The 25,160-nt window shown below is 44.2% G+C and overlaps 1 protein-coding gene across 2 annotated transcripts in view; it reads left to right on the forward strand.

The window, feature by feature from the left end:
• The first annotated feature begins 300 nt into the window (after positions 1 to 300).
• Positions 301 to 25,160, forward strand: part of USP7 (ubiquitin specific peptidase 7) — a 75,139-nt gene continuing 50,279 nt past the window's right edge. For both annotated transcript variants that reach the window (XM_087731341.1, XM_087731342.1), the window contains exon 1: positions 301 to 1,058. In XM_087731341.1, the coding sequence (XP_087587467.1) occupies positions 977 to 1,058 (82 nt within the window). In that variant the 5' untranslated portion in view covers positions 301 to 976. The remainder of the gene's footprint in view (positions 1,059 to 25,160) is intronic.

Genomic DNA, 25,160 nt, shown 5'->3' on the forward strand with positions numbered 1-25,160 from the left:
GAGGCGCGGGCGGGCCCGGGCTCCCGCACGGCCAGGGCAGGGCGCGACCCCGGGCCTCCGTCAGGTGGAACCGGAGCCTCCGCACCGGGCCCGCGGGAGCAGCGGGTTCTCCGCTCGCCGCGGCCGGGAAGGGCCCGGCGCTTCGGCCCCTCGGCTGCGGCCGCGGCGTTGCCCGCGCTGCGCGCAGGTGGCGGCGGCCTGCGGAGAGGCCGCGACAGCGCCGGCGCCCGGGCCCGGGCCCGGCCCCTCCGGCCCCGCCCCTCCGGCCTCCTGTGGCGGCGGCGGCGGCTGCTGTTCCCGGGGCGGCCGCGGCGCCGCCTCCCCCTCCCCGGCTGGCTGGGCTGCCCCTCATGCGGATGTGACATTTCACGGCGTTTACCGCAGCCGCCATTTTGAGACAGAGAACGCTGGCGGCGGCGGAGCGGCAGCAGCGCGCCGGGGCACAGGCAACGGGGGCGGCCCGCGGGCCGGGAGCAGCGAGCCGGGCGTCGGCCAGCGGCTGTGCCGGGGCGCTGGGGGGGGCGGGAGGGCAGAGGAGGGGCCCCGCGGCGCCTCCCCGACTTCGCAGCGCCGGGGACACCTCGCCGGGGGAGGGGGAAGCGCCGGGCGCCGCCGCCGGGCCCTGACTCCTGGTCTCCCGTCCCCCCCTCCCCTCCTCCCGGTCCCCTCCCCTCCGGCCCCCGGGGAAGCCGCCACCCCCGGCCGGTCCCTCCTCCCCACCCCTTTCCCCCGACCGGGTGCCGCCGCCGAGATTGGGCGAATAGCGAGCAAATACGTGCGCGTCTCGCTGCCTCCGCCGGCTGCCCGCTCCCTGCCCGCCGGAGCCCAGCCGCAGCCCCCCGAGGCGGGTGCCCAGTCCCGGCCGCTGCCCAGGCCCCGCCGCTCCTCCGCCCCTTCCCCTCCCGACACAGGCCTGCAGCCCCCAGCGGGAAAGGCCCAGGCCGCCGCCGAGCCCGAGCCCCAGCCCCAGCCCGACATGAACCACCATCAGCAGCAGCAGCAGCACCAGAAGCCCGGGGAGCAGCAGCTGAGCGAGCCCGAGGACATGGAGATGGAAGGTAAAGCCGGGGCCGGGCAGGGCCCCGCGCCCTCAACTCTGAGGAGAGTTTCCCCCTCCTTCGCCCCCCTGCCTCGCTGCCGGCTCCCGGGGCTCCCCCGCCGCCGCGTCCCCCGCGGGGAGCGCCCGTCCTCCCGCCGCGGTGAACGCGCCCGGCCCTTCCCTCCCCTCGGAGCCGGGGCGGCCCGCAGCTCGCCGTCCCGTGCCCGGCCGCGGCCAGCCCCGCCAGCCGGGGTCCCCCCTCCCGGGGAGCGCTGCCCGGCGGCGCTCCGGCGGGAGCGGGGCGGGGGGGTGGGACGCGCCGGGGAAAGTTGCGGCGGTGAGGAGCGGCGCGGGGCCGGGGGAGGCGGCCCGGGGGGGGCTCCGCAGGAATTTGCATCGCGGGAGGGGGAGGGCGCGGGGGAACCGCTGCTACAAAAGGGGACCCGCACCCCCGGGGCGAGGCGTGCGGCCGTGAGCCCGGACCTCCGGCCTGGCGGGGAGCGGGAGCCTCCCGCCGGGGGTGGTGGTCGGGAGGTGAGCCGGGGTGGAGGGGGGGGGCGGCGGGGGCGAGCAGCCGCGCCCCGGGGGGCCCGTCCGGCCTGGGGGGGCTGGGGCTCCGTCTCGGAGAAGTTGTGGTGTCGGGGGGGGGGGGGTTTGCCTTCCGCGGGCGAAGGGGACGCGGCTGTCCCGAGGGCTGCCCGGCCCCCGGGGCTGCCGGGCGGTGAGCGGCGGGCAGCGGGGCCTAGCCCGGCCCGGCCCGGCCCGCCGCCCCCGCTCCCGCCGGCGGGGTGGGCGGTGGGCTTCAGCCCTGCCCTGCCCGGGGCCGTGCGGGGCGGCGCGGCGGCTGGGCCCGGCCGCTCATTGTATGCAGGCAGCCACGCTGCTCGCCATTTTTAATTAACCCTTCTCGGAGGGTTATTTACAGAAACCGCTGCCGGCCGGGCCTAGCGCGGGGTCGGCGGGCTGCGCTGACCATGTGTAGCGCCTGCACAGCCCTCGGCCCGGATCCTGCACCGTCATGCAGTTGCGCTGGTTTCATAAAGGAGGCACTACATTTTCAGGCTTGTTCCCCGCTCCCGTCCGGTGTAGTCTCCGGCGGTGCCTTTAGCATTTTTTTGCATTGTGTTGTTATTTTTACACGCCCTCCCCCCGCTTGGAGCAACACCCTCCGTCTGAATTCAAGGATGTAAAATTATTTTGGGCAAATGCACGGCGGGGTTTTGTTCCTTAAGGAAGGGCAGCCACAGCACGCTGCTCCTACCGATGGTATTTGACTTGGAGGTCAAAACCACCAACTACCTAAATATCTTTTAGAATGCCTGGCTGTGAAGATGCCAATTCTGTTACGTTTTAATCAACAGTGACATAAATATTCACCAACACGAGATATTTTGCTCAGAAACGTGACAATCGACTTAGCAAATGTACCTTTCTGCTAAATAAGAGCCACTGAAATTGGGAGGAGCAAAGGTGTTTTAGTGGAAGTTTGTCACCGTGACTGTGAGATTACATTTCAAGATTAGAAGGTCATTACATAAAGCCTTGCTTTCCTACACGTAAATCTCTATTTCATAAAATAATAGCTAAAACTTATTTACTATCAACTTATTTACTAGCAACTAGTGTTGGTTTTGCTTTAGAAAAATCTCCAAACTGGTGTTTATGTGCCGTGTGGCAAATATGTAAAAGGAGCTGATTTAAAATATACTGTATATTTGGTTTTGTATATGTACAAATATTACCATCTTGTGGGGTATATTTTCCAGCAGATTGTTTGATAGCCTTTAGCAATCTGCTTTTTCGCAATATCCTTTTCAAGTCCTTCAGAATATTGACTGTATTTAATGTTTTAATTTTGATTTCGATTTTTATGGGCTTGGTGCTCTACCATGCTGGGCACACTGAAAAATGCTGAGTATTTTTATGCAGTTTAGAGGTGTCCTGAACTTGTCTGGATTGCATCCCCTCTGTCAGTGGGGATACAGGAGTCCAAAATACATGCAGAAATCACTTTGATGGTTGTGGAGATCTTACGCTGGTGGCCACCTCCATTGGAGGGGTGAGGAAAGAGTCTCTGCGTATACCAACATAGTGATGCTGAGAATACGGCGTTATCTTGGAAATCTGTTTGAGATCTATTAGGCCGCACACAGCTGATTCCGGGTGATATTATGAACTTGCTAATTTGTGAGAGTTTACAGAACTGTCCATTTATGCAAAAATAAAACCAAAAAAGTTTAGCTTTTGGAGGTTTTTTTGCAATACTTGATTTTTCTTGAGAAATGGGTTTACAAGATTGCAGAGATCAGATTATTGCTGACTTTTATTAAAAGTTGACATCATGGGTACATATTAATTTAGTGTGTAAAACAATGTTCATCATCTTAATGTATGGGTGTTTGTGCTTTCTTGAGAGAGATGCTTTTAAGCAGTGCGGAAAATATTTAATAACATGTAGTTAGCTTAATTTTAACATGCACAGAACAGTGTCGGATGCCATTCTTCAGCGAGTGATCACGTTAGATTTGGGAGGTATGTGAAGAATGCGCAGTGGAAAATTGCACATCTTGATTTTGAATTATGTGGAGGTTCGCTTATTCTGTGTACAGCCATGCTAGATGAACAATTTTGATGAGTGAAATAACCATTTCAGATGTAATATAAAAGTGTGGAATTAAACCCTTTAGCATTAAATCAGATATGGTATTTCGAGTGTCTGCTCTCATGACCCTGTTATTCTCCCTTCCCTTTCCCTTATGACTAATTTACTCTTGATGACCTGATGGACACTCTGTGTAAAAGAAAGTTGTACTAAACAGGGCTGTTGAGACTTCAGGAGGAAGAAGGACATTCCCTTTAGAAAGAAAAATTAATCTCTGCATCATGAAGGGAAGAAGCAATGACAGCCTTGATGAGGGGCAGGTACCTGCTCAGCAGGGCCAGGTGTGGTGCAGGCTCACCTACTTGCAATACTTAGCTAGAATGCTGTGGTGTTACAAATCACCTCCTTGTGCTAGTCTTCTGTTACCTGTGGATGTTGTTTGTGATCAGCTTTAGCCTTACTGAGGCTTGGCAGTAGTGATATGTGGACAGAGAAACTTTAAATTTATGAGAACTGTCAGCAGAGGTTGCGTGCCCTCGGCTGAAGGCAGCCGCTTCCCTCGCTGAGGGTACAGTTGGACAAACACAGCGTTTGCTGCTGCTCGTTTTCATCTCGCGTACCACGCCAGCGGCTGGGCTAGCGCACCTCCCTGTCACTATGAAGGGCTCAAAATTAAAAACAGAAAGTGGGATTTTAAAACGTAGTTTAGGTTTTTAATTTGGTTCACCCTGCAGCCCCATGTAGTGGTGCATGAATGTGGTGAAGGTTTGGCACTGGGGCGGGAAGGAACAAGAAGGGCTGCTTGAGGTGGCATGGATGCTGGCAGTTATCCGGCCAAATTCTGTCACCAGTCATGGATTTTGTGTGCACTCCTCATCCATTGCCACATAAAAGCGTGTGATTCTGGCTGCCGTGGCTGCCTTTGGGCCGAAACGGAGTGGGAGTCTGCAGGTGAGCCGTTGGTGCCTGAGTTTTAGACAAATTAACAATTTTTGGGGTGGTGATTAGTAAATTATCCTGTAGAAATTCTGAAGAGTTTATTTGTATGCTGAATAACTGTAATGGAAAAAATAAATAATAGTTTTTCCTTACTGTAAGGTGGGTATGTAGGTTGCTTTATCATGCAAAGAATTCCGGCTGTTTAGTTGCTGGTGAGTTGCTCTATAAAGTGTAATTGAATCCAAATCCCGATACTTTATATATGCTTCCTCTGTAACGTCTTTTCACAAATGTGTCTGAACTTCAAAGAACTTGGCTTAATACAAATCTAGAGTTACATATTTCATTAAGTTCTTTCATGGAAAGTCTCATTTGCAGCTTAATAACTCTAGGTTTCCCTTGTTCATAGTTTGAATCTGCTTTTTTGTAGGTTCAGCCTCTGCCCGTAGTTACGTACGTACGTGTGTTTCGCAGTATGGAAGTTTCTTTTCCAAAGTAGCCGGCACAAGCTTATCGAGACAGTGTCGCAGTCCACGAACACGCGATGACTGGTGGTTCGGGTTGCACACTTGTGTTCTCCTTGTGTTGGCTCTGCAGCCTCTCAGGGCATGCCGTCTTTTCAGTTTTTCCCTGGTTAGGGCAATTTAAAGTTGAGATTTGAATTGCAGGTGAAATGACGCAACATATTTACAAAGAACAAGAAAAAAAAAATGACATATCTGTGTGCATGTATATATGTGAAAAGTTTAAAATTGGACTGTCCTGCAGTTTCCGTGCAATTGAAAGTTTGTGTTGCTTGCTGCTCATTCCTATTTTGCTCACTACTGACAGAATTTACTAGATTTCTGACCCACTGTGTGATATTGGTCTCAAGTACGTCACTTATTTTTTTGCCTGTCTTCTGAATGCTTACTTCCCTTTCATATTTTGTCCTCATTAGTATTCTCAGTTCCTGGCAATTTAATATCATTTGCATACATAACACAGTGTTCGTTTCTTTTTTTGCCTGCTTCCACGGCTTTCTCCTGAAGGCCTGTATCCCTCTCTTTCCCTGAGCTCCTTAGCTGTCTTCTATATTGCTCCTGGCCAAGTGGTGATAAAGTGAGGCTGTATGTTTGAGAGGAGAATATGCAGACTAAATTGATCATATGACTGTGGGTATCTGCTTGTTTATATGTTCTTCCTGCCCCTTCCCCTCTCCAGCCTTGACATTTTTCCATGAAATAGATGATGCTCAAGTGAGGGGAGATAAAAACGCTGATGCAGCAGACAACAAGCAAAATTAAGTTAATTCTGAGGTTATACCTAGAGCAAAGAACCAGGCCTGGCCTCTTATTCCCAGTAATGATAATGTTTAGTACCTCTGGAAAGAGCATGCTTGGCCCTGGGAAATGATGTGCGTTGCATCGTTCACAGATGGCCACTTCATGCCAATCGAGAAAGCGGCATCGGTGGCTTTTGAAGAGTGCTAACTATGTCTAGAGTTTCTTCTGTGCATTCTTCATGAACTGGGTGCTCAATAGGTCGTCAGGCTTAGTACACTTTCTGTGAAGGAGAAATGGAATAGTGGAAAATGTGTGTAAAATTCAGAGGGAAGTGTAGATCGCACGCTATTCAGGATGAACTATATATATCAGACTTCCTTACTCCACTCCAGTTGTTTTATGCTATTGACTGAATTCAGAAGAGAAGTAAAATCTGCTGCCTGTCACTACTAGGAAGCTATACTAAGTAAAGTAGCAAGTTGTGTGTGTAAAAGTAATATAAGCCCAAACTTTAAATAGCAGATGGAGATAGTTGTTTGAGACTGAATCAGTTTCATTGCTGCAGAATAATTTATCACAAGAAAATCTAAACAGTGCATCCAGCCTGTAGCAGTTAAACCAGTTTAGCCAGTACATCTTGCATGACATCATTCGATATTTGGGGTAAGGGTGAAAATGAACTGGTTTAGAGCTTGTGAAGCATCCAATTTTTCTTAAATGGTAGTAAATTTAAAATAGGACATTGTTTGCTTCAGTTTGTGCTTTGAGGTGTCTCAGATCAGTTGCTTTAATTTAACTTTATATCTTGTGGCTGTAAAAAGTTGGTTTTGAAGGAGTAAAATATTGGGTGGCTTGCAATACAAGGCATTAGTAATCCATAGCAAGTGTGCTTTTCCCCCTTAAATACATATGTATATTAATCTATGTAAAATCTGCTATGTGCTAGTTTGACGTTACCAGCAATAGGATTAACAGTTATTATAAAGTGTCTTGGCAAGTAGAATGGGGGCTGGAGACTGGCTATTTTACTTGTCAAGTTATTAAATATGCAGTGTTGTTTTCTAAAACTTCTTTTACTGGTCACTTAAGATAAGGTATTTTGCTCCAATGGCTTTAGTGTTTTAATTTGATACACTAGCAAGGAGAGTAAAAGTGCACCTAATCAGTGGCAACGGCTGTAGCATAATGTATCTGTGCATATTGTTACAGGTTTGGACTTAACACATTTCAGTATTTCTGCTAAACTGTTTTTTTTTTCAGCTTGGCTTACTGATTGTAGTAAAACAAGCTCTGTAAGTTTAGAAACACTGAATGGGGATTGAATGACTTGCCAGCAAAACGAAGAATGGCCAGCTTGGCAATAATGTTTTATTTTGACTTGTATTTGCCTAGTTTCCCTAGAAGGCTGAGATTTTGTCAACTAGAAATAATAAAGCTTCTGGAAATTAGTAGATGGATTTTCGAAAATACTGAAACTGTCCTGAATGTTAGCGGTTTGGGGAAGACAGTGTTACTCTTTTACCATAGTGCCTAGGAATCTTTGGGATTCTCTTCAGAATATAAAAACACATTTGAAGACTGTTTTATATTGGACTTTATGCATCTAGAATAACACAGCTTGATTGTTCAATGTAACAGCATGTGCATATTTGTTAAGCAAAATCTCTTAAAAAATATGGAGATTAAAACTAAAGGGTAAATTTTGATAAAACTAAAATTCTGTCATGTAATCAGTATAGTATATCCCAGTTTGTGTTTTTGATTGCTGTTTGGCAGCTGTGGTAAACATTACCGAAATAAGTCATTCCTGACCCATTTAATAATGAAGATCTAAACGGAACCATCGTGCTTTGTAGCATCAAGCATCCTAGGAGAACAGGACATTCAGTGCCTGCAAACCTGGAGTTCTCCGTGACTGCAGGTGTAAAGTGAGCTCCAGAGTGATGCTGCTCAGAGAAGATGTGGCAGGAGCATCCTGTTTAAATTGGGGAAAACACACGTACCTCAGCTTATCCTTGCGTAGATGCTGGTATGTGGAGATGGACAGTCTTCCAGGCCTCCTGAACATCTTGGGCTTTTCCTTATCAAAACCAGCACCTCGACTTGCACTCCGAAGCATATTGCAAGCCAGAGGAAGACGACGTGGATAGTGAGCTGGAATATCCTACGAGAAGAAAGTTCAAAATAGATTTTTTTTTTTTTTTTTTTTTTTGCAGTACTGCAGTGTTTTGCAGCCTAGAGAGGCTATGATAGGAAACATCATACAAGTGCTGAAAAAGAGAACTTGGAGCTTTGTTTTGTATGTTAAGGCATTGAATGCACTCCAGTAGAACTTGCTTTAAATGCAGAAATCTGTGAAAATTCCTAAGGTCATTTTTCACAATTTTCCTTTTCCTAGTGTAAATAGGAAAGGATGTGTAGGAGTATCGTTGGTGTTCACCATAGCTCTAAGCTTGATCATCTGGTGATTTCACAAGGTGCAACTGTATGGATGTTCTTAAAAAAATAGGGCATCTCCAGCTGTGCGTGTGTTTTTTAAAGATCTAAGGAAAATTTTGTTTTAGGGCTCTAAATGTGGTGTTATGCCAATACAACAATTGGATTAATTTCTTTTGAGCTGTGTTTAAAAAACAGAATGCTTATGTGTTTCCACAACAGAGATTTTTTTCTTCCACTGTGTTTCGGAGAGTTATTTTCTAACATCACTGATGTTGTCCAGCAGAACTTAGATGGAGGTTTTGATAAAAGTATGAGGGTGCAAATGCCTATTAAAACTTGGCTAAGGTTTTGAATTCCAAATCCACCTTAGTGGCTTAATATTCTTACTGTTAAATACAACAGGGATCAGTGGTGTAAATTTGTTTCATAAAATGGCTAATTTGTGAATTAAAAATGTACAGACTTTAAATCTGTAGTACATGTGTTAGTGAATGAGTTGATACATGTAAAGAGAAGGAAAATTATATTTTTAAGAAAAGAAACTGACTTCCCAGTATAAGATCAACATGTTATTCTGTGACTAGATAGGAAATTTTTGCTGTAAAATTTGCTTGTGAGCCATGAAAGCACGCGGTCCCTTGGGACTCGGCAGCGGCTCGGGGATGCTCTGCAGGCTGGGGGGAAATCTGAAGCCGCCTGCGCGGGTGCTGGGGCAGGCGTGCCACCCCCTCGTGTTGCTCACCTCTGCGGTTCAGCCCTTATCTCTTGGTAGAGGGTGAGGACTTTTGGGTAGGCATTTTACACTTGCACGTGTTCTGCAGTTTTGCTGCTCTGGACGTGGTGGTGGCAGCGGTGGGGGGTTGTGGCTTGTAGTGATATGAACAGTCTGGTTTGCAGGTCTTAAGATCAGAAAGGTTGGCCACCCTGCACCTGGGGTCTGTATTTTCATGCATCACCATTTTATCCATCAGCTGTGACAGGCAGGGACCATTACCCATCTGGTCCTACTAGCCCGCCCCAGCCCCTGTATGACTAGCGGAGTGTCTGTGTTGAATTGCACTTGTTTAGCACTATCCAGTTTTTGGACGGTAACCTGTTTCATTTTTTTTGTCTTGATAGTCTCTGATTACTGGAAAAGAATGAAGAGATTAAAAAGTGTTTGGGGAGTCATCAGGGGTTTTTTTGTTTTTAATTTTTTTCTCCCCCCCATCTAAAAATATATTTTGTTTTAGGCAGCCAAGGCGGAGTTGGCAATCCTAGTACTGGGGCATGGTGGTTTCTGGATCATCTTTGGGTTTTTTTCAAGAACAGAGATTGCTTCATTTGGAGGTGGGGAAGAACTTGGGTTCTCCCTTCCTGCATGTAAAGCCAGGCAGCTCTCCTGATGTGGCCGACGCTTTGCTCTTGTTGTTCGGTAGTTGTGAAATACGTCTCAGTTACATATCATCACAATATTTCTGGTAACGATAATCAGGTAACAATTTTTAGACACAAGTTTGCCTCCACAGCATGTCTTAACTATGCCATTTAGATAAATGGTTGGTTTGCTTCTGTTACTGATGTTAGAGCTGACTAGACACTTGGATGCTGTTGCATGGGTTTACAGGCTTCAAGTCCTAAGACAATGTGAGATGTACTTTTTTTTTTAAAGGAAATCTGCTTAAGCAGAGGCTGCGTGAACCCTCTTTTATTGTTCATTAAACGGGCTAAGGATAGTTAGATTTCCTTCTTCATTGGGAGTAGCAAGGAACTGACCTCTTCTTCAGAATTTTTCACCTAGTTAAGTGTTAGTTGCTTAAAAATATCGAGGGCTGAACCTAATTTCTGGAGAACAGTAGATACTATTAGAAGTTTGAACACAGAGAGAACTCAAACGTGTCTGTAAATTATATGAATTAAACAGTGGGTCACAATCCACATGCAAAACCCTCCTTGCTAATAGCAGTTGCAGTAGTGGTGTTTCACAATTTTCTTCTGCTTTCCTTTCCCTCTTATTCTTCCTGTGTGGTTTTTATCTCCTCTGTTTCAGTCTGACTGTTTCAGATACTTCTTGGACTTAAACCCTGCACCAAAAAAACAGTCCCCTTAAAACTAGCATAACGCTTTGCAATATTTCTGTTATGCCATGAAGGCAGTAACCATAAGTGTAAGTTTTGGTTTGTTTTTTTGTTTTTGTTTTTTTCCTTCTTAAAGTGTCCTTACAGTTGAGGAATTAAAAATAAGCAGCAGTAAAATCAAACCAAAATCTGCCAGATTACTAATAATTTTTTTAAAGTAGTTTATTCTAAACGTTTAACCACAGGATTTGATAATAATTGTTTCTTGAAATGTGTTGCTTCAGTTCCATATTGATTTTAAGATATTTTCTTGCTCTCAGCAGATATGTCTTGGTTTTTTAACCTGTTTTGTTCATCGGGCTCATGCTTCAGCTTACAACCTGTGCCCTGAAGTCTATCATCCAAAGTAGGAGAGGGTTAGCGTGGGTGGGATAGGATCCTTACTGGAAAGGATGCTGTGCAGCTCCTTTGCTTACCAGTGGAGCTCCGCTGGGGAAACCCTCTCTTGATCTTGATAATAGCACAGATTAAGGGGAAAAATAATTAAAGTTCTTGTTTCACCTGTGTCCGTTGCCTGTTCATAAGGAACCCTGTTCAGCCGTGGCTTTGTTCTGTCGCCTCTGCTTTGCTGGAGATGTGTAGTGAAATGGGTGGGTTGGCCCGTCCCTGCAGCTGAACACAGCTGAGCGGGCTCTGGCGAAGAGCAGGGTGTGGAGGTGTGAATGAGCCTGGGGACTGGGCGCCTTGGCATTGCCACGGAAGAAATGTGTGTGGAACCCCAGCGTCTGTCTTCAGACTTTTAAACTTGGGATAAAACCACTTCAGCTTTATTGGTCAGTGACCTCTCTTGCTGGATTAAGAAAACATTCTAATTCTTTAAGACCTTTCAGCAGCCTTGTATGTAATCAACTGAGAGGTGTTAACTTTAATGCAGTGAGAGACCGTGCCTCAAGTGGTTCTCTTCAGTATGCTTGTCTGTTGTCATACAAATTCCACATGTGCCAGAAGCGTTTGTATAAATCCATATTGCAAACTAAGAATGAAGATGAATCAAAATTTAGATACTTTGTGGCACTTCTCAAGAACAAAGCTGAAGTAAAGTCCAAGAAAAGTTTTTGGTTGCTTGAAGTACAGCATGGTCAAGGTCTGAACATGAGCCGTGGGAGCCTTCCTAGTGCCTTATGTGTCCAAATGTGTGAACACGTGCTTTTGCTGGTAAAGTTATACTAGTAGCACTGAACCCAACGCAGAGCACATCTTCAAGGCCCATTTTATTAGAGAATATTATTATTGTTACCTAAGTTTTGCCTAAATGGGTAGAGTGGAAGCCCACTCGCAGTTAGCAGGTGTGCGTGCTAGACCTCTCTGGATTCGGAGGCATCAAACATCTCCCACATCCAAGGAGTGTCTCTTACCTGGTGCGGTGTCAGGTGGCTGTGCTGTGCAGCAGGCCAGCTGAGAATAGCGCCTGCAAGAAAGAGGAGTCTAACCCAAAACTGAGCACAAGCTGCAGGGAAGGTCCTGGATTTTGGTCTGGGCACCAGACTTCATTGTATCAGATGACTTTTATATGCTACTGGGAGCCAGGAGAAGAGTTTGTGTCTAGTTCACTCTTAACGCTGCTACGGAGAAGAGGTATCTTCTAGAGCAGTTTTTTTTGACCTCTGCACCTCCCTTTTGCCTCCTCGCTTGCACTGACACAAGTGTGTGGGAGCACATGGTAAACGAGATGAATGAAGAGATCTGAATTTAAAGTAACTTCCTGATTTTGGGTTTATTTTTAACCTAGCTCAGTTCACTGGTCTGCTTTGTTGTTTGGCCCCACAAACAAGTGGGTCAGCTTGACTGAGCAGGCAGGAGGGAGAGAAAACTCTTAAGCCATTAATAACTTTTATAACTTTATTTTTTTTTTTTTAAACTTTCCCAAGACCCTTTATTTGGCACCTGGGCCTGTCTCTCCCAAGAAATGCATTGGGGGACAGGGCTGTAGCAAAGGTCCAAGGGTGAGTATCAAGTGCAAGCTTGCAGAGCTCTTAGTGCAGACGCATGGTTTTACCGTTATAAAAATTGAATGTTGTTCAGATGCAAACCACTTCTGGGGATGAAATTGTTCCCATTCCAGGTCTGCTTCTGAATGTCTTCGCTTCTGTTACTTTTTTTTTTTTTTTTTTTTTTGTGCAAGGGTATTCCTTGTAGCTAAAAATAATCTCTTGCATTTTCCAGCTTGAAGATACATCTCAAGGATCTTCAACTTTCTTCCCTGTACTAAGTGGGTTACTATTTTCTGATTTAAGTACCTATTAGAATCTCAGTTACTTCAAATCATAATCTAAATGTATTTGTGGGGGTTTTAACCTCCTGTCCAAACTAGTTTTTCTTCTGATATTTTCAGCACAGTGATAAAAATTTCCAGGTCGCATTCAGTTGGTGCTTACGGCAGCTCTTCTGTCAGCCAAGCGCTCTGGCCAGTGTAATGGTCCTAATTTAAACAGGAGCCACTGGTTTCTGGAATGTGGTTGGATCATACAGGTTTTTAGCAGGTCTGTTGAAAGAAATTTTAGAGTTAACCTGCTTCCTAGTCTGGAAAGTTTACAGGAGATGATGTGTGAAATTTTGGTCATTTTAAATACAACTTAAAGTATACCTATTGCTATTAGCATCATGTTCACAGGTTAGACTTAAGAATATAAAGCTGGCTTACTACCGATAGGCTTAATGCTAGACAGGGTCTAGTTAGTGTAGCTGGAGCAAAATATTGGCATAGATTAACTGGGCTAATGTTAATTTTTGATCTCTCATTTTTAATATACCTTGAAATGCACATTAACCACCTCAGATGCATGCTTTATTAAATCAAAGGATAGGCGTACAGCAAAAGTATTTGAAATTTTGGCAGGGTACAACTTTGTAAATAGAGAGATATTTGTGTTTTCTGAAGTAAGACTTTTTTTTTTTAAGTAAGTGGAATTGTTGAGTGATTTGTGGGTCATTTCTATCCTAAATATGGACAGCTGCATACTATGAAATGCTAATTAAACTCTTGGTGTTACAAAGCTATTCTTGGTGGTAGTGTTGCACTTTTGATTTCTACATCATGCTCAGAAATTTGGGGAGGGGTTGTTAATTTGGTAACTTCTCCAGTGGGGCTGCATCGCACCCCCGTAGCCCCATGGTGTGCCAGGCCAGTTAACCTGGCCACGGGCCTGTGACTGGCAGCGCTCTTTCCTCGGGAGCAGTCTCCCAGCTGGGTGACGTGCCGCAGGGATGGCAGAAGCCTCCTTTATGCCCCTGTGTTTCCTAGGTGAGGGTGCACCAAAGGTAGAGGAAGGGGTGCTGTGGGAGAACAAGCTTTGAAAATAGGCCACTACTTCCAAAAGAATAATTTTGCCCTGCCTACTGGTCCAGTTCAGAAGAGCACCTGGAGAAGTGGGCAGCTGAGAAGAATGCCTTGTTCTTGGTTGCAGCCTTGTCTAGATGCTCTTTGGACCCGAGCAGAGGAGAGGCTGGAGGGGTATCTGCTCCTTTTCCCCCGCCGCTACTGAGAAGATGGTATGTTAACTGCCTGCCAGGCAAGGAGCGGTGCCAGCGCTCAGACGGATAAGACAGAATTTCTAGTGGTATATGTTAACTTCAGAAGTTCAGTTTATATTCAAAAGATAGCTGTATACTTGATTATATTGAGGTGGGCATTTCTGGGAGCTGGAACGCTTTCCTCAACCCACCATATTTCTCTCCCATGTAAATTCACTCACTGAGATCTGTAACATCTGAGTCGTGTCATAGTTGAATGTATGCAGCTGCCTCCTGGATTTTGGACTGTCCCTGTGATATTCAGCAGCAGCAAAAGCTATTTTAAGATGATATTTTAATGGTAGTTCAGTACCTGGACATACCTGAATAATTTGCTTGGTGGCCTACCCAGATTGTTTAACCACTTGCTGTGTTGTAAGATTTGGGAGAAAATCCAAATTGCTGTAGCTATGCCACTTGTAGTGGTGAGAAATACCTTCTCCTTTCCACCGGTTCTTTCGGATGTGTTTTTCAAGCAACAGTAATCAAATATAAGGGTTAGAGTTAAGTTGTTGGAGCTGTATTGAAATGTGCGTTACCATTGCAAAAAGTTTAAAAAGCACCGGTGCAGGTAGTGGTACACACCACCGGCAACACCAGCTCTTCTGTGTACATCGTGCACGTGCCGTGGTTTCCACTGATCCTCTCTGTCTTTCTAAACAAAACTCAAAAATGCAATCCAGTCTTGAAAATCCTTAATGACCTAGAACTTACGGTTTTTGTCTACTGTTTTTCTTTCCTGTTTCCACCTTAAGATAAAGCATCACGAGGGTCATGAACCTGCATAAGCAGAGATTCTGATTGTTGGGTGTGGAGAAACTGTATTGCTGGCCCTTGGATTGCTGCTGGATAGATCTCGGTCTGAGATCTGGCCAAGCCAAGTACACCAGCGTATGAATTAAAGTGTAGGGGTCGTTTCTTTGATCCCAGGTAAAGTATTCATGTAAATTGACTATTACAATAATAGTATCAGTAATAGTAAAATACTACTAAATCCTGTAAATAATACCAACACTCTTGTTTCTGATTTTAGTCCTCACTTGTGGAACAGAAAGTGAGAAAGCTCTATCTTGTTTGATCCAATCTTTTGCCTATTGGCGTACTTGTTAAAATTGATAACAGAAATCGCATGGAAACTCTGTGTGTCCAGCAGGCTTTTTTATGCTCAAAATGCCATTCCTCTTAAAAATATTTCATATTTATACATTAAAAAAATTAAATGGGAAAATAAGGTTTAAAACTATCCCTAGAACAGTGATTGTAACGTGCAATTAATGCAGCACAGGCAATGCTGTCATGTAACAGGCGTTTATCGCTTAGGGATGCCATAATTCTGCCGGAGTGCTTCGGACACCAGCGTCTTCAGTTTTAGTTTGCATGCGTGCAAATGGGCGAGGGGTGCGTTTGGTGGTGGACCTGGAATAACCTGTCCTTTTCCCCGGTAGCTGGAGGTCAGCATTCAAGTGGATGTTCCCTGTACAGCTCAGCAGGGCGATGCCTGAGAAGGAAGGTTGCAGGGATTGGAAGGGTGCTCGGACTTCAAGAATGCTGGATTGCACGAAGTGATAGGGAATAAACACTGTTGGCATTGAAATTCTTACATTTATAGCCTTTCTGTTTGCTTGTGAAATTCGTGGAGTTGGTTGCTAATAGCATTTACAGAAAATAATGAAAAGAAAATACTCCCCTCCCCGGCCAGAAACTTTAAAAACAAATGTGGCTGCAAACACTGCATCTGTTAGGCAGGTATGATGGCAGAAGCAATAGCAAAAGCTAAAACCAGGTGCCTGTAAGATACATTGAAAGGTGTTTTTCTTTGTTCTGGGGTCATTTATTCTGCGTCAACACTTTGAGGCAAATATTTAAATTTTCAAAGAAGGGGAGGGTGGCATTTGCAGTGGTTTTTACAATGAAGGAACACATTTTTTTATCGTGGATTGTGCAAGCCAGCAGTAGTGGGTGTGATATTTCCCCTGTGCGTGCAGCCTGTCCTTGCGATGGACGTCCTCTCTCCTGCTGTACAGCTGCGCGTGGGTTAAGTCCCAGGGCCTTGCCTTGAGAAGGGAAGTATGGGGAGAGCCTACAGCTTGACAGAAGAATAAAATCCCAGAGATCTCTAGCATCCCGCAGATTATCATCTGGATGTTTACTGAAGTCTCTTGTTTACGCAGACTGTCCAAGCCAAAGTGAGAGAGACATCCATCCCTTGTCTGTGTCTGTCTCCTTTTGGTCTTGCGGGGTTTCTTTGATCTTAAAAAGTGTGCTGAACATGTATCGATAGTAAAACATCCACAGGGACATTAAAATACCTGAATTTGGCCATATGAATTAGAGCAAATCAAAACGTGTATGTTTATTTCTTTATTTTAATATGGGATGTAATGGGGGGGAAGCATATCTGCTAGGTGAAAATCTAGACAGTGTATTGTATCTGGTGGGGTTTGTGAACAAGCTTAAACAGGTGAAGACTCTCCTGTTACGTGTGCACAGCTAACTTTCCTTTTGTGTGGCTTAGCTGGTGAAAGTACGGCGGTGTTGTATTACCACCCTGACAAACACAACGCGTTGCCGCTTACTTGTGGGCACCTGCTTTTTGTAGGTGAAATAACTGAATATTGTATCAAAGGGTTCGTTTGGTTTTTTTGCTGGTCTGAGTGCTGTGTCCCAGAGTGCAGCTTCTCCTCCCTGGTGACCTCCAGCAAAATAACCATTCTCTTCTCAGTCCCAGTCTGTTTTGTTGTTGGTTTTGTTGTCTTCTATATCTCTTCTTATCCTTCATTGCAAGGGCATGGCATGTCTCTTCTTTTTTTTTTTTCTGAAAGAATGTTCCCCCTTTCAGAAAGGGAAAGGTATTCCTGTAGGGATAACAGTTGCAGTTAAATTATGACAGTCTCTAGTAATTCTGAAATCCTGGTCTTATTCTAACTTTGACCTGGAGCATCTGGAGCTCGTTTCAGGTTTGGGTCAGACCTGACTGTAATGACATTTAAATTGGAGCTCTCTGCTTCAATTCTGTCAGTTCGAGGTATTAAAAAAACATTAGACTTCTCGATGAGAAACCTTCAAATAGTGCTCCCTAATTGCAGATACGTGTTTTTATGTACTTTTATTTCTTAAGCAAGATCTCTTAAATTGTGTCCTCTGCTTCTGAAAGGAGAAACATCCTTATGGATTCTTTATTGATTTTTTTTTTTTTTGTGTGTGTGAAAAAGGTCTGGAGCTGAGCAAGTGCCAGGAATTACATACTAGACAGTTTGTGGTGTACCTCTGTGTTTGGATTTATTTCTCTCTCCCCCCCTGTGATCCACTGCCATGCACTGTCCCATGCTTGCCCCCCTCCAACGAAAACTGTTAGCAGTTTTAAAGTCATGGAAAAGTAGTCCAGCAGGAAGAGAGGAAATGAGGTGAGGATCCAGTAGTGGGGAGGACTGACAAAAATTCTGCTTTCGCATTCTCCAAGGGTATACTCAAAACACTGAGAGCGTTTGTGGGATAAAAGTTATAGCAGGGAATGTAAATGGACCAGCTAGAGGAAAAGAAGTGTGAGCAGTGAGGGTTTCTGTGAGTTTTTAGCAGTTGATGATGACACAGGCTGCAAATGCTACATTATTAGAGAGAAAAATAGAGGGTGGGGAGAAAACTTAAGGGAGTTATGGTTTTCCTGAGACATCGGAAGAATCATTCATCATCAATAGAATAAAGAATTTGAGATGCATCTTAATTCGGTGGTGATGTTTATACCAGCTTCTAGCCAGAGGCAAAGCAGGAAGGCAGTAATTAATTTTTGGAAGTCCTCAAAATTTGCTTCAGATGAGTGGTGCTAGCAATGGAGCAAAAATAGAAGTAGTTGGGAAGATTTGCCAGAAAGAATAGAGTATTGAGATTGGGAGGGTATTTTTGGAATTGGGGTGTTTTGCAGAGCATAAGAAAGATGTAATTCACTGGGTGACACGCAGTAGTCAGCTGTTCTAAAACACATTTTCAAGTCTGTTTTGTTGCCTTTATGCTCTTAGAATAGTTGACCAGAAAGCTATTGAAATACTGTCTGAGGATTTGGCTCGTGAAACAAAAAAGAAAATGTAATACGTAATAAATAAGAAAGTAAATACACAACAAACATGTGAGCAGTGAAGTACAACTTCCTCTTCAGAATATATTTTTGCTCAAAAATGTGCTAATTATAACTGCTGCCACATGTGAGGTGACTGGCTTTCCAAAGAAAAAGGAGAAGAATTTTGACCAACTTGTTTTGTCTCCCTTTTCAGGGAAAAACTAATTTGGGTGGTGACACGTGAGGGCATTAATGAGAGCGCTGAAATATGCAAAAGCCCCAGCGTATAAAATAAACTCCATCCGAAGCATCATCCCTTCACCCTTCATCGACTTGGTTGCACTGCAAGATGAAATCTAAATTACATGGGTGCAAGGTCTCATTTCGTGAATGTGTCTCTCAAATTTCTGTTTCTAAAATAGTTGTTTGCATGATTTGCATAAACCACGTAGTTTTGAAGTTTGCAGCTGCGAATGTTACTGTATGGTGTACCTGGTTCAAGAAGCCCTGTCTGTGCTAAAGAATTGTTTTAAAAATGATTGCTGCTTTACAGGTGTTCCAGTGTTTATCAGTAGATTTTTTTTTTCTTATTGTTTGTATTCCCAGTAGCTTAATTTTGGAGAACTGAATTTAGCTGTTCTCAGCTAATGCAGGTATGGGCGAGTACATCAGTTTCTTTGCCTCATTGATTTCAGTGCGTTTGTGTTAGGTTTTGAAAGAGAAGGTTAGCTTCAAAAGGTGTCTATGGTTGTGCCTTTTTTGTGTGTATATTGTTTTCTCCAGAATACAAAGTATAACTTCTTTTCTGATTGTGTTTGCTTAACTAACATGTGGACTTGGCTACCTGGTCCCCTGGCAGCCTTTTTGGCACCAGAACAACTGGTTGGCTATTTGACACTTGAATAGTTAAACAGGAAAAGGTTTTTTTGTCACTACTTAAAAGTTTTCTTTTGTTTTCACTTAAAAAAAAGTGACTTAAAATTGCTGACAAAAAAGTGATAAAGTTGTCAGTGGAGTGCTTAACTGAGGATTATAAAATTCCTGTTCCGCGTTCTTTTAAGAATTCCTTGGTAAATAACGGAAGCTAGCACCCGAGATTCCATACGTTTTCTATACAAAACAGTTTTTCAGCTGTGTTATTTGTTTGAAGAAAGTCGTTCTTCGTGTAGACAGTATTAAATAATTAACACAATTTAGTGCTAATTTTGGTGTCTGCTAACATTTGGATGTTTTCAAGTACAGTAACTTACATCTTCAAAGCAGTAAAGAGAAGCTAATCTTCAGAACATTTTACATCAATAATCAGCTCTTTCTCAGAGCTTAAATAATTATTTCCCTGCATTAACACTTGGGGGTAGAAAGGTTGCTGTCAGAATGGAAAGGGAAAATAAAGGTTAAATCTTATGTAAAAGTGAATGCTGAGGAAAGCCTGAATTGCTTTGGGACCTAATGGTTCTGTTGTCAAGACTGAGGAAGACTCTGGGTTCAGTCCTCTGTTAAGGCTTTTAAAATTATTTTAATGGTTGCTGGTGTTTGTGCTACAAAGTAGGGGAAGACAGAGTAGCCACCTGGCAAATGATTCAGTAAATTAAGCCTGGCCAGAAATTTAATGGCAGTGGTTTCTTGGGAGTGTCCAGGCCCCAAAATCTTCATGGCGGCTCCGGTCAAAATGAGGACGCTTCTGATGTAGGGAAGGGGATTTTTGTGCCGAAGGGGAGCAGGATGGGGTAAACCACCCCAGAGCCAGTGCTCCTCGGGGCACCCGCCCTGAGCCTCTCGCCTGTTCGAAGCCAGGGATGTCACCAAGCTCCCTGTCCCGGCTAGGTGCTGCAAGGTACGCTCATTCCCTGCTTGTCCCCTTTGGCTCGGTGCAGGTCGTGTAGAACATGGAACAATGCTAACAGAGGAGGTTGGAAAATGAGCTTATTAAGTAACAACCTCAAAAACTCGTGGGAACCATGTCTTTCAGGAATTTGGGAAACTGGTGGAGAATAGAAAACTCTGAAATCTGTGTCTTGGAGAACAAAAAAGCAGTTTCTTGTCCAGCTCATTGTAAAGCATCCCATTTGAAAAAGGCACGGTTTTTGTTTTGCTCATTCTGCGGTTGTTAATTTTTAGATGAGAGCATAATTATGTCTTGTTAATTACAGTGAAAACAAATGGTAAAATTAACCCAAAGTGTAGATTTTTTTTTTTTTTGGTAGTAGGAATCTCTTAAAATCATAGTTTATCATTATGCTTGAAACGTATGTGTTAATAAACTTGAACATAAACTAAATGTCAGTAGAAAATAATGATTTTCCCAGCAGCACTGCTTATATTGCTGGGAGTAAACAGCAAATGCTCCTCTGTTACCAGGATGTGCATGTGTGTGTGTATCAGTTCACATAAAGGGCTTAAAAATACAAAAAAAAAAAAAAAAAAACAACAAAAAAACACAAACAAAAAAAACCCCCAAACGTTGAATGGTTTAATTGTTGTTGTCGTTTTCCCCACGGTTAATCTAGACTTGTAAAAGTGACCCTGACATGAGGTTAGGGTTTATCAGCGCTGGGCAGACCCACGCTAATTGGTTCAGCCCTGTGCTTTGCTGCTGCGGCCGCTGATGTGTGATGCAGCTCCTCCTGCGGCATGCTCAAACGAGGAGGAAGCCCTCAGAAGCGCCGACGCAGGGCTGGGAGGCCAAGCCGTCGCCTCTGGGTGCAGGGCTGGTGGGGAGCCCGGGGCTGATCCCGCTCCCTGCCCCACGCCGCCTGGATGCTCCTCGGCAACTGGCGATTGTTTTCCTTGAAGTGGAAGAGAAGCGTGACTTGGGTGTGCTCTTATTTTGAAGGCAAAGTGCTAAACGCTTCTGTGATAGGCATTTTTTTCCCACAGTGAAATTATAGACAGTGCAAAACTGTGTTCAGAGTCAGGAATCTTGGATTTTTTTTTTTTTTAACTCCATTCATTTTACCGCATTTTTACACAGTGTGAACTTTAGGCTGGTAACGGATTTTTTGGTATGAATGTTCACGAGCTTCTTACAGAAACTCTGCATATCTACATAAGATCAGCCACCCTGGATTGGGCAAAAATTGTGTTTAACCTGGTGTCTTGGGGGCTGTCAGTAGCAGATGCCTATGTTAAATGTTGGGGCAGGGGAGGTATGGGGGGTTCCCTTCCCTGCTGTGCTCACCCCGAGGGTGTCTGAGCCTGGCCAGGCTGCATCCCAGCCTTTTCACCGCTCCTGATGGAATCTTCTTCCATTCATTGCTTTGCCTTCAGAAGCGAATGGGGAATAATGTATGCTTTGTATAAGTTCACGGTGCTTTTGCATCTTGAACACCGAGTGAAGCCTGGTTAACAGTCTTGCTTTCGTCCTCCATCTTAAAAAGGTATAGAAGAAGTAAAGAAGTTGCAACGATGAAAATAAAGATCACAAAAGGTATCGAATGGCTGCTGTAGCAGGACTGACTGAGTAGACTAGGAAGCATCCATCTGGCCCTAGTGTCGTGGATAACTGAGGAAAGATGTGCTAAAAGTCTGGGAAGCACAAGTGGCAGAAGAAGGTGAAACAGAAGCAACGTAAGACCGGAGAACATCGAATGTAACATCAGAGAGCAGGTTGAAAACAAAAAAGAAAAAGAGTTAGTTTGTAAAACATAGTTAAACTGTGGCACTCCTTGCTGGGATGTTGTAAATACTAGTAATGTCTACCGGTTTGCAAAGTTGGGGCACATGCTCATAGGGCGTTTTGAAGGGCAGAGACACCATCTGCAGATCAGGAATCTCAGAGCCATGAGATGGGGGCCTGGGAGGGTGCCCTGCAGCAGCGTCCCTCCCCGATCCCGGTCCCTTCAGCCTGCCATGGCTTCCTTTGTCGGCCGGCGTCGAACCTGCGTGCTGTGCTTTGTGGGTCTCCTGTTTTGCACTAGTGCTGCTGCCTTTGAGCCAGAGGGAGCTGGGAAGGTGTCTTGGCCTCCATGGCATCTTCTGACAAAATGTTTCATAGCTTTCAGCAGTTTCACATGTGGCATGAAAAAGGATTTTATTTGTTTCCTTCAAACTCACATTCTGGTGATTTCATGTAAAGCCCCTTGTATTGTTAGTAGTAGAAAATAATTGTTCTCCGGTGGTTTTTGTTTAGTTGTTTGGTTTTTTTCCTCCTCCATGCTATTCAGGATATTTGTCTGGCATATCCGGTACCCCCCTTTAGTCACCCTTTTCTCTGAAGTCAATATATCTAGTCTATTTTCTCTGTCCTCATTCTTAACCTGTTAATGTGTTATATGAAGAAGTCAAACCAGCACACACGGCAGGCTTTATTTACAGTTCTCCCTTACAGACAGTATCTTTCTGCTTCCACATTACAATTCAGATTGTTGTAGTATTCAGTGCACTGTGCTAATTAGAGCCCATAGTACTTCTTCTTTATAGAGGCACCGCTTCAAGAACACTCTAGTCAAGTACTGTGCTTCGGGAGTCCCAAGATCATCCAGTTGTGCATCCCAGCTGAGCAGCATATGCATCAAGTGGCACGGCATCGGTCACCACTGTCTGTGTACCCAAGGACGTTTTTGCATTTTTCTGGATTCGCCATAGGACTACCAGATCAAGTTTGTAGATGATTTGGCTTGTGATTTCATGCTGCTTTGCTGTAATAGCCACCTTTAAAACAGGTTTAGTAGTTGCGTAGTTAGCCTAAAAGGAGTGATTCCTTGTGAACATATTCGATTTAGATTCCTTTACTGTTCAGCAAAGAAGCCTGGGTTTAAGCTTGTTTATGTTGTCAAATGAGAAGGAAATACCATTAACTCTGCTTGCTTTCTTTTTCACAATTGTGTAACAGTTTTTAAAGTTATTCTCCTGAATCTGATTTGTTTGCCTTTTCCCTCTTCTCACAAAAGCCTAGTCTCAGAATGACTAGCTACCTGCAACCACGAGGTCAGATTCCTGTGAACCTACTTTACATACCTATCCATTTCTCCGCATAGCAGAAAGCATAAGGAAGAAGAGGTAAAACAAGATCGACACTAGCAAATCCAGTGATAAAGGAAGACCTTTAAAAGCATTACTGAAAATAACAGGAAGAAATGCTGAAGGTGTTAGATCCTAGGTGTGAGGCCTCTGATGTGCACATTGCAGTTTCTCTAGCTCAGAGTGATCTGTCCTCTTTAAAGGTAAATTAAGGTGTGAGGCTAAATTAAGGTATGAGGTTAAAAGTTAATTTTTTTTCCTCCTAGTGTCTGTAAAATTAATTGCAGTGCAAAATCCATTTTACTACCCATTCTTGTTCTTTGCTAGGAAATTATTTTTGCATTTAAACTCTAACATGCACAGATCAACAGTGTTTCAACAGTTTAAAAAATCATGTCAGAATTAGGAAAAAAAGAAGATTTAATATGTTCATGCTCCCTTTCCGTGCTACTGGTAGTGTGAACGAAGCTCAGCAGGCTTCAGGACGGAGTACAGGAGTGAGCAGTGCAATTAGCATCTGCTGTAAGTATGAATCCATTCTCAGACAGAATTTCAGAATGTGAAATAATGGCAAATAATATTTTGACTTTGTAACAAAGTAACTACACAGAATCACTCTACCTTCAGAGCTAGTTTGGGCAAGTGGTATATGTAATTATACTAACCCAATTTTCAGAAAGAGTGAGACAACATTTCATATTACTGCTAACCTTGCAAAACCTTTTTGCTGCTTAAGTATATAGCAAGCATTCAGTCATAGTATTTACTTCAATAGATATACCCCCAAACTTTCTGAAACTGTGGGCTGTACTCATCCAGAATGATACAGAAGTGAGTTCTGAAAACGTATGTAGCTGACTGACTACTAAAAATTACGTTGGTCCAGGTGGTGAAGGTGTGTGCTTTTCTATACTTTCACAAGAAAAGAGGGAGGTGCTGATGGGAGCAGAGTCACCAATCCCATGATGTGCTCATATTATTATCCAAATAAACTCATTTTAATGGCTATTTAATTTGTCTTTTTTACACCACCAAGAATGTGATCGCAGCGCTATAGCGTGCTGAGCGTGGTGTCGTGTATAAACACAAATGCTCTGCGATGCTTGGACTGCCCTGGCTCCAGCTGAGAGTGTATCCTTTTCTTCCCTGTGTCAGAAGTTCATTTTTCTTTGAGTAGTGTTTCAGCCTTTCTAGTGATGATTGCCGAAGAGCTTAGCATTTGTTGTTGCAAGAGATAAGTCCCTTACTCAGTAAAGCAGTAAAACATAAAGAGGGGTGTGATACTGGAAAAACACATTGTTTAGGGTGTGTCCAGTAGGTTGGGACGGAGTGCCTTGTCTTCGGCAAAGATGTAATCATGCTACCATCTCTGGAATGTGCAGAGACAAGACGTGACGAGTTAGGGTAGTCACTTCTACAGCCTTGCTGCTCTAGATACAGTAAAGAGAACGTAGTGCAAGTCCAGTAGCTGTTGCCATAATAGGTCGTGACACTTCTGATGTTTCAGCCTTTCCTTATCATGGAAGAAAATAATTTGTCTTGTCAACTGTTCTAGTTACTGGTTTTTGAGTATTACATGGGAGCCAGAAGCAGTCGTCTTCCTTCCTTTCTTCCTGATCTGATAGTTTTCTAGAAGTGCAACCTAAGCTAACAAAGCTCATCAGACTAAGAAGAAGGAACTATGAAAGATTTTTCAGCAGACCTTCGCTGGCCGTGATGACTGCCAAGGGGTTGTGGCACTGTGGAATGGGTAAAGCCAGGTTAGTGAGACAGGCAGGTTGGTATCTTTCTGATAAATAACATCACCGGACTGAAGAAAAACTCATGCTGGTGCTGCTGTCTACCCCAAGTTATAAATGCCTGGAGCTTAAAAAGCGTATGAAAAATTTCTTAAGATGAGAAGGCTGTCTATACGAACTCCTTCAGCAAGAGCATAAAGTTGTAAATATGTTGGATAATTATAGGTGTGTTGTTAGTGTCCAGACTGAACTCTGGTTCATGCAGTCTTTCATTTAACACTGAATTATTCATAAAGCAATGAGTTAAACTGCTGAAAGCAGGCAGTAATTCAGTCACTGCTTGTTTTAGTAAATTTTTCGGGGTGACTTCTTAAATGGCAGCTTTTGATCCACTGAGTAATTGCATTGATAATAGCCTAAATGCTTATACATGTCTATAAGAAGTTAATCACATTTTTAAGACTTGAAATTTTGTTTTGTAAAGTGCCCTCAGACTGCTT

The sequence above is a fragment of the Nipponia nippon genome, unplaced genomic scaffold (genome assembly GCF_047370975.1).
Source record: "Nipponia nippon isolate SJK-2023a ecotype South Korea unplaced genomic scaffold, ASM4737097v1 scaffold_5, whole genome shotgun sequence".
NCBI lineage: Eukaryota > Metazoa > Chordata > Aves > Pelecaniformes > Threskiornithidae > Nipponia > Nipponia nippon.